Raw genomic sequence first — 9,129 nt, forward strand, 5'->3', positions numbered from 1 at the left:
TGTATGAGTGTGTGTGTGTGTGTGTGTTCGTGACTTATACTAAATCAAAGAGGACAAGTCACAATCCGTGTAGAAATATTTTATCATTCACTGATGCTTACTTTTTGTTGTTTTTGTTTGTTTGTATCAATTGTGAGTTTCAAGGAATTTTCCTAGGAGAGGACCTACTTTTTACAAGTGGTTAAATAGTAGCTAAAAAAATATTCTACTATATCTAGATAGAGAAAAAATTTAGAGGCAAATTTTTAATTTTTAACAGTGAAGACAAATGAGAAAACTCAAGTATTTATACAAAAGTTAACCAACTATGACCATTGTGTCTTCTAGGTAACTTTCTGAGTCTAACGTTAGATGAGGGAATTAAGCAACTAGAAATAGAACGTGGTCTTTTTTTAGATATGGCTTTAAAACTGTTAGATATGGAGGGAGAAAAGGGAGTTGATGATATTTAGAGTGTAGAGTTCACTTTCCTTAATTGATAATTCGACCCTATGCCGGTGTTTCCCAAACTTCAATGCTACAAGATGGAACTTTGAGTTCTCAAGCACAAAGACTGAAGCAACAAACTAAATTTGTATATGTAATATTTAAAATGGTAAGAGACCAAATGCTCGGATGACACTAAAATCAATAATAAAAATTGGAGAATGTGAATGTGAATGTGAATGTGAATGAGGTGATATGATTCAAGGAGGTGGAATGATTACTCTCATAGAGTTGTAATCAGGGAAGATGAAGCAAAAATGAACAGAATAGATGGAAAGCAAGTTTGGATTTATGAATCAGGTTCTTCTCCTCAACATGTCACATGTGCTATACTATTAAGATCGCATTGAACCTTTATTCATAGATGAACTTTTTGTATAATAATTTATTTAGCATGTATCGAACATAAAAAAAAAAAAAAAAAAAAAAAAAAAAAAAAAGTAAGCATTTAGGTGATGTTCAACAGTTCAAGGCTTGATAGTTATACACTTATACTATACTCATGATTTCCATGTAACATATAATACAAGGCAATCTATATGTTCCAGAAAATAAAAGATTTCCGATTCATATAACTATATGTGTTCATGTAATCTTATCTGAGGAAGTTGGAGATATCATTTTTCAACAATCAGTAGAAGAACACAAGATTCTATGGATTCTATCCCCAAAAAGAAAATCCTACAGAAATGCAAATCATTTTCATGGGTTAAAAACTGGAATAGATAAGATCATATGCAGAACCAATCAAGGAGATGCATAACCATACACAAACATGAAGAAATTAAATAGTATATCAATTACATTCAGGCTATTTTTATTCAACAAAACACACTACGATAAATCAATGTTCCAGATAAATATACCTTGGTCTGTTTAGATCGGGGAAAACAGCTCCTCTAAAGATAATCTTTGTGTTCTACAGATGAATCTGACGAAGTCAACCCAAGCCAAACCCAAAAAATCCATCTAATCTTTGCTCCGATATCTTCTGATAGCCAACGATTTTTGCGTAATATTTTGGAAATTGTACCAGTTATCGAGTAAAAGTTACAATCAAACGAACTAAATAAAATTACGCAAAAATCATTGGCTACAGCAGTAATGGAGGCAAAGATCGGAAGAATATGGTATGGCGTGGACTGACGCCGGCAGGCTATTCACGAATTCTCCGATCGCCTCCCACCGGAAGGTCCAGATCGGCGGAGACATTAGTGAGATGGGGTTTATAAGGCTGAATTTAGTTTTTCCGAAACTAGTCCCTGAACTACTTGTTAAATGACATATTTCGTTTTTCAAGATTTATTTTTACAATTCCAGTATTGTTTTTGGCTACTTTGCAACAATCAACTTCCATTAATTGAAGATTAGAAAATTTTAAGAAATAAACTAGATATATTATATCTATAAAATCAAAATATTTAAATATCCATCGATCAATAAAAGATCCCAAAGTCATCAAGAGTAGATGAAAACCCACCAAATTCCAAAAAAGATAAATAAACAAATATGAACAAAACCCAGCAATCACGATCACAATAATTTTAATATAAATACTCATAATCTTTTGTCATTTTTATGGAAGATAAGTAACCAACGTAAAAATAGATATATTGATTCGTATATATAGTTTTTATGCACATAAATGCTCCACTTTAAAAGGAAACGTGCAAGCCTGTTCCCGTGGTCTCCATCGAATAAGCCCACACGCCATTAAAATAGAAGTGTTGAAATACCGCAAGTAACGTTTTTGTTACGGCTATTAAGGTTTAAATATATATATATATATATTTTCTTTTATCAAAATTGCACGATTTACTTCTTATTTTATATTAAACTGATTATTTATATTAATTAATTTAATTTAAACTACAAAAATATAATATGTTTTTATGATTAAGAAAAATAAGTATCCAATTGTTTAGAGTTTAAACTTGTTACAAAAAACATTTTCACATCTGTGGGTCAATCGTTAAGTGGGTCCAACCCACGTGGGCGAACTATGAGATCACAACTCCTAAAAAATCCTAATAAAAGGCTTTATAGACATGATCACATCTCCATTAAACTTTTGGAGAGAAAGATGGTGATGATGACAACCAGCTGCTGTTTCAACCCACGGCCACCCACAGTTCCTCCGGCCACCACATCCACCAGTCAACCACCGTCATCCGTCAGGTATGTCAAATTAACCTACCTCTGTCGACGCATCAGCCGCCGTTGATCCAACTATAAGAACACGTGTCTTTATAAAACCTGCCCTCCCAAATCTGTGCACGTTAGCACACGACACACATCTCTTCTAACATACGCCTGCTGGACTTAAAGTTATTTTTGTGTTGACTTTTTTGGGTTGTGTTTGTGTAGACCAAAGAAGGAGGTTTCTTGGAAGAATCAATGCGTAGTTGGAATGGCATGTGTGATAATTGGACTACAAGTGGAGGGCATAGTTGTAAATAACCATGACTACGCGGTTGCCATTGAGTCAAAGGCGGTGGCGTCCAAGATAAAAGGGAAGCGGTGGAGTGGTAAGAGAATATGTCCGGCATGGCAGTTGAATTCATTGGAGACAATTGTGCCGGAAGATCTTCCACGGCCATTTCATAGGCGGAGATGGGAGGAAATTGGTGATGATCATTCAAGAGTTGCTCCACCGGTTAAAGCTTCCCCCACCACCATCACCGCCGCCAGCAGTGCTTGTTTCTCTATGTAGAAGATTCTTGATCACTTAAAAATGTTACATTTTTTATATACTTTTGTAAATATCATACAAAATACATGTTCACATCATATACTTAGATTGAAATAATATTCGACCTATTCTTACCGATACCACAAGTCTTGTTAAATTATGAAATGGACAACAAATTAATTAATTACTCGTTAAAAGAAAACATTAGGAGGCCATTTTTGAAATCGTGTGCAATCAATGGACTTAGATGTTTAGGTATCGGGTTAATTTACTTTCCATGCATGCATGAAAATGTTTTTATATTCTTTGTGACATGTAAATTAAACGTGTTTTCTATGCCAAAATGTCAATATGTCAAAAATACCTTACGATCTTTTTACAAAAAGATTTGATGGATACCTTACGAATCAGTTTAAACATATCATTATTTGACTATGTCACATGAAAATACACAAAACAAACATGTTTTAAGAATATCTTTATAAAAGACAAATCGTTCTCCCGACATGAAATACTTGTGCATCTATGTCAATGGGCGCGCATTATCTTTTATTTACAACTGAGACTTTAATGACAGACATTTGTATGTTATCTTAACCCTTTATAACACGAAATATATATGTTATTTTTCTAGTAGTGGATGCAGCCGTGTAATTACATAACAAAAATTCATATATAAATTACTATTGTTATAATAATTTGTATTTCATAAAATAATAATTACATGACTTTGAATGAATAATCAAACTTGATGAATTAACATTATATATGAACTCAATTATCAGCGAAATTTGAACCATGTTTGGTGGAAAGATATTAATTTCCATCACATATTCTAGACAACGAAATACTACTTCTATTAAGATGGGCAGACTTCATAAATTGTCACTATATCTTTTTACTTCTAACCACATATTCAAATATATAATATTAATTGTAAGTCACAAACATGTTTTTATGATTATATCATACCATTAATGACAATAATGATTAATAATTGACAAATATCTTTAAAGAGAGAATATTTGGGTTGGTGAAGGAAAATAAGTCGTAGTACAAAAGCTTGTAAATTTTAAGTACATGTAGTACAAGAATAGAAGCTTCACCCCAGCCAAGAGCCAATCTTGGTCCACGATGAAGTTGTGGTTGTCTAGTTGATGACTCTTTTACAAGATGTTGATGCTACGTCGTTTTTTGACCCAATTACGTGTTATTCAGCACAAGCTTTTAAATCACTAGTCATAATTTTGGGCATTATTCGAAAGGATTGCAAAAAATTTGATTAACATTTGTTTGCTTGTGTTTTTCATTTCGCTTTCATTTTATATAGGTGGTCGTTACATGTACAATAAGGCAATAATGGTATACAATACTTCCTTTTGTATTACTTTCCTTGGTGTTAGTGTTTGTATAGCTTTATTATTAGTTTATCACTTCTTCTTTTACATTTTAGGCTTCGATGTAGACCTGGCAATGGGCGCGTTTGGAGCGAATCAACCTTGATCCAAACTCATTTAACACATTTCAAATTCCGATCCAAACCCGCATGGTTTTGAAAAATCAAACTCATACCCTTATCCGTCGAATCAACAGATATCCAAACCCGCCACGTAACCCGTAAGTTTTTTGAATAATCAAACGCATTTTACTTAAACCTCAAAATAATATTTATTAAATAAAATAGATGTTGATTTAAATAACACATTACGTACTCGACGTCTTTCGATTGGAATTAAAGCCATTTTCGTAGTAACTTCTGATTGGTTTTTGACCGTCGATTGCATTGATAGAGAATAAAAATTTTACACTTTCTTCCGATTGATAAATGATTGTTTGGTTGATGAAAAATAAATGAAATGACATCATTTTTCTTGTTAGAATACTGAAAGTCTAGAAGTCGAGTCATTGATTCTTATGTAAAAACAATCTAGTCTTTGGTCTTTTCTCTTTGGACTTTCGATTAGAATTAAAAGTAAACTTTAGGTTCTATAAAATATAAATTTATAATTCTAAAATTTATACGGAGCGGGTCATAAACGGAACGGATCAGTGATGATCCATACCCGACCCTTTTAATAAAAGGTTAGCGGGTACGGGTCGTTAACGGGTAAACGGATCAAAAACTATGATCCAAACCCACATAATTATTAAGGGTTTGGATCGGATCAGGGTCAAAACCCGCTCCATTGCCAGGCCTACTTAGATGTCTATAAGGCTGAGAGGAATGGTGTCGGACATGTCGGACTCCACCTTAACTCCAGCAAGGAAAGGGTGAGTTTTGCAGTGTTGGGGAAGAAGAGAGAATGGGAAGATATATAGTGTAGCAAGAGAGGACAGAGACATGACAGACTGTTACCGAGTTGGACTATCGAGCTCGGCATGCCGAGCTGAGGGTATAAATGTTTGCCGAGCAGACACAGCTCCTACTGATTCAATGTCAAGCCCACTCCGCATGGCCTAAATACTTGGTTTAATAAACCCACATTTATTAATTAATAAACATGTTTTACCGATAAGTTGTCTCATCACATATGAGACATGCATTATGGGGTGTTTAAGATTGTTTATTTAAAGTGTTTATTAGCATATTGTAATTTGACATCGACAATATGCACAAAACATTTTAAGTATTTGGATTAAAAAAAAGTTGATTTTCGTAATAAGTATTTTTTATCAATTGTGTTCTTTTAACTTATTAGAGTCTTCTATTAGGGATAGAAACTAAATTACACCTTGATTTAAAGAAACTACAAAGTCAATATTATGTAAGATGCTTATTTTTTGCCATTTTAAACGTATAAGCAAAATCTATCAAAAACTAAAATCAATTTACCAGAATGACGCAATTCAATGTCATTCAAGAATCTCGTTAAGCATTAAAGGATCATCTAAGATTTGACAATCTTTAATAAACGTCGATTGTTCAAAGCTAAAGGTTGTGTATTCGTTTCTAAAGATGGATTTCAATAGAAAAAACAAAGCATTTTCTCAACATATCGCACTTGTTTTTCGGATTTCAAACATGTTCTTGAAATTTTGGAAGAAGTTTCTTTTCCTATCCGAAATACTTGGTCCAAAATCCAAAATGAATTTTTTGGTCAGAAAAAAAGTAGTTTGATATAACATAACACAAGTCCGAAATGTATATGACCACATCACGATTAATAGTTTAAATGAGCATAATAACTAAACATATTATTAAACAAGTTCACATACATTTGTTAAATTCGAACATTCTAAGAAATTCACATTTTTTTTTTGTAATTGCTAATGCCAGCCATTACAGCACTCAAGGTCCGCCATATCTAGTTATGAAATTTTATGGTGAATGCTACACAGAAAACATTAAAAACAAACCATCTTTCCAACTGATAGCATTACTTTGTTTTGGCATTTTATCAAACACCTAATGTGCCCTACCAAAATTACAACTTAACTATAGAAATCCACTTTAGACAAATCACACAGAAACAAAAATGAAGGAGGAATAGGAAGCCTGAAATATATTTGAATAAGAGTTACACCCTTAAACCAAATTAACTAGTTTGATAACTGATCAATGTTAAAACCTCATAAAAAGTTCTAAACTCAATGTAACACATGAACCCATGTCTTATACATACTCATTTAATACAAAATCCAGCTTAAACCAATCAGAAACATAACTGTATGCTATCTTTCTTTAAATTTATTTCAGATACAAAGAAGAGGTAGAAGTGATTATGATGTTGTTTTTGTAGAGTCTAGATTAGATGAAGATAAGGTAACAGAATCAACAGTTTTAAGTTGATCAAGTTGCTTTTTACCCCTACGAAGCAAGTACTCAATATGTAGGAAATCTTTGCGATCTATAAGTTTTGAATTCTTACGAAATTCACCTGATATAATTGATTCCATGTGGGCCCGGTTTTCTGTTGGTTTAGAACGTGTTGTTCTGAGAAAACATCTGTATAGGGAAAGAACTTGCTTCTGAATACCAGATAACTTTTGTGCCCTTGAACCTCCCATTGCATCTTCTCTTCAATAATCAATACTTTCACCTTTTCCCTTTTTGAAATGTTCCCTGTATACCAATAAAAAAGACTTTCATTGGATTGTGTAAAATGAATACAGATTTGTTAAGATCAACTTGCAGCTAATGAATCTCCATTAACAAGCATAGTTCATGGGGGTGTTTGGATCTCCAATTACAAAGTGAATTGAGAAGACAATTGAACAATTTTAGGTTTATATTATCAATAAGTTTTCTTTGAAGGAACTCTATATACCCTAAATCTGATGTTTTTAATACCAAGTTTTTTGGCGCATTGGGAATCATACATATACATATATACAAATACATTTGGGATTACTAATTCGAGTTTAAACTCAAACACCAAAAAGAAATTGAAATTAGTTACATCTTCAGCATCCAAGAACTCGATTATACACCTACATAATCCGCTAAATGTCGGAATTTAAAGGAAACAAGGAGGTGAAAACAAAAAATCGAGGCTGCTCTGGTACAAATTCAGCAAAGATTGAAAATCAAAAGGCAACACGAGCTAATAATGTCAATTAGATAATAGAGAACAAAGAGAAGCCAAACCTTAAAAGAGCGATTAGAATCGATTGAGGAATTTCTGCTTCGTCGTCTGGTATAAACCTTGGAGCAGATGCTAAACTGAGAACATCTTTCGTGGACCAAAATATGGCCACGGAGTCGGAGCTCCGGAGGGGGGAGGGCGATCGGCGGTTGTTGGGCTGAATTACACAAGGTGTGAATCCAGTCCACTGTGCGTTTGGGCTTCAGCTGCCAATAAGGCGAAATGTATGATTAATCGAGGCCATTCTATTTATTAAAATTTTGGCTTTTTCTTTATTTTTTTATTATATAAAAAAGACCAATCAACCTTAACACTTAAATCGATATTATTTTGAAGTAAATTTTACACTAATATTTTTTTTCAACACTAAAAGTTTACGGTTAACACTGAAAATATATTTTAATATTATAATAACTTTATCAATATATTATACCTTACAATTTAATTGTTTAATATCTAAATTAATAATATTAAAGTTAATTAGTTCATTTTGAAAAATAATTTATGTTGTAAATAATTTTAAAACTAAAATTACGACATTGTGTTAGTACGTTACTAAAGAAACATTATATTCATTCTATATTTGAAAACATACAAATTTAAATACCAGTTAATTTAAATTACTTTTTGAAATAACATATGCATCCCATAAATGTTTAATTAATGCATTTTGAAGTTCATTACAAATTTCCTTGTCGCTTATTTATTTTATTTTTTTAAATTTCAGACCAAAAATGTTTGGAACCGAACATCAACATCAACAACCATTTCAAGTTCTATAGTTTCCGTTTCTTTTTGGTTTTATGTAGTTGCATTAATATAACATTCATTTCCGATATTGTGTAGTGATACAATGAGTCATTATATTATGCAATATTTTTTCTCGATAATGATATAGGTCCTGTACAAATGAAAATCGTAACTACAAAAAAGATCGAACAACTAAAAGATTTTATTAAAAAAAAGTTAGTGGAGAGCTAAAAAAAATTACATCGGAAAAAAAAAATAGGGTTTAAATGTCAAGACATTCTACTAATACTAATTTTCTATTCCTATTCACTATCGAATCATAAAAATACTCGATCAATCAGTCACTCAATTCCTTTTAACCTTTTGCCCATAAAAAGAGTGTTATTACGAAAAATTCCACAACAATCACCACATGATAGCAATTATCGACTCCAACACTTACTTGTTTTTTTTAGAAAGTCGAGAAGCCTCAATCCAATCCACGACATCTTGAATAGCATGAAAACTCAGGATGATCACATCACGCCATCTACTAATAAAATTCAAAATGGTGGAAGCAACTCAGGATGATCACATCACACCATCCTCAAATGACTGAAGGAATGTCAAGACCTT

The 9,129-nt window shown here is 32.4% G+C and overlaps 2 protein-coding genes and 1 long non-coding RNA gene across 3 annotated transcripts; 1 reads left to right on the forward strand and 2 right to left on the reverse strand.

Annotated features, from left to right (window-relative positions):
* Nucleotides 1-916: 916 nt before the first annotated feature.
* On the reverse strand, nt 917-1,827 carry LOC145149697 (uncharacterized). The gene is made up of 2 exons (XR_013730554.1): nt 1,353-1,827; nt 917-1,167 (listed from the first exon to the last, which is right to left on the reverse strand). It is a non-coding gene; the product is annotated as an uncharacterized LOC145149697 (long non-coding RNA).
* A 691-nt stretch (nt 1,828-2,518) lies between these two features.
* On the forward strand, nt 2,519-3,318 carry LOC145105451 (histone deacetylase-like protein). The gene is made up of 2 exons (XM_079042555.1): nt 2,519-2,664; nt 2,854-3,318. The coding sequence occupies exons 1-2, from the start codon at nt 2,570-2,572 to the stop codon at nt 3,197-3,199; spliced, it is 441 nt and encodes a 146-aa protein (XP_078898681.1). The 5' UTR covers nt 2,519-2,569; the 3' UTR covers nt 3,200-3,318.
* A 3,448-nt stretch (nt 3,319-6,766) lies between these two features.
* On the reverse strand, nt 6,767-7,937 carry LOC145149708 (LYR family of Fe/S cluster biogenesis protein). Its single transcript, XM_079075227.1, has 2 exons — nt 7,767-7,937; nt 6,767-7,241 (listed from the first exon to the last, which is right to left on the reverse strand). Exon 2 carries the CDS (start codon nt 7,184-7,186, stop codon nt 6,899-6,901), a length of 288 nt encoding a protein of 95 aa, XP_078931353.1. The 5' UTR covers nt 7,187-7,241; nt 7,767-7,937; the 3' UTR covers nt 6,767-6,898.
* Nucleotides 7,938-9,129: the final 1,192 nt, after the last annotated feature.

This window comes from Lactuca virosa, chromosome 1 (genome assembly GCF_052849685.1).
Source record: "Lactuca virosa cultivar CGN04683 chromosome 1, Lactuca_virosa_CGN04683_v6, whole genome shotgun sequence".
In the NCBI taxonomy this organism is placed as follows: Eukaryota; Viridiplantae; Streptophyta; class Magnoliopsida; order Asterales; family Asteraceae; genus Lactuca; species Lactuca virosa.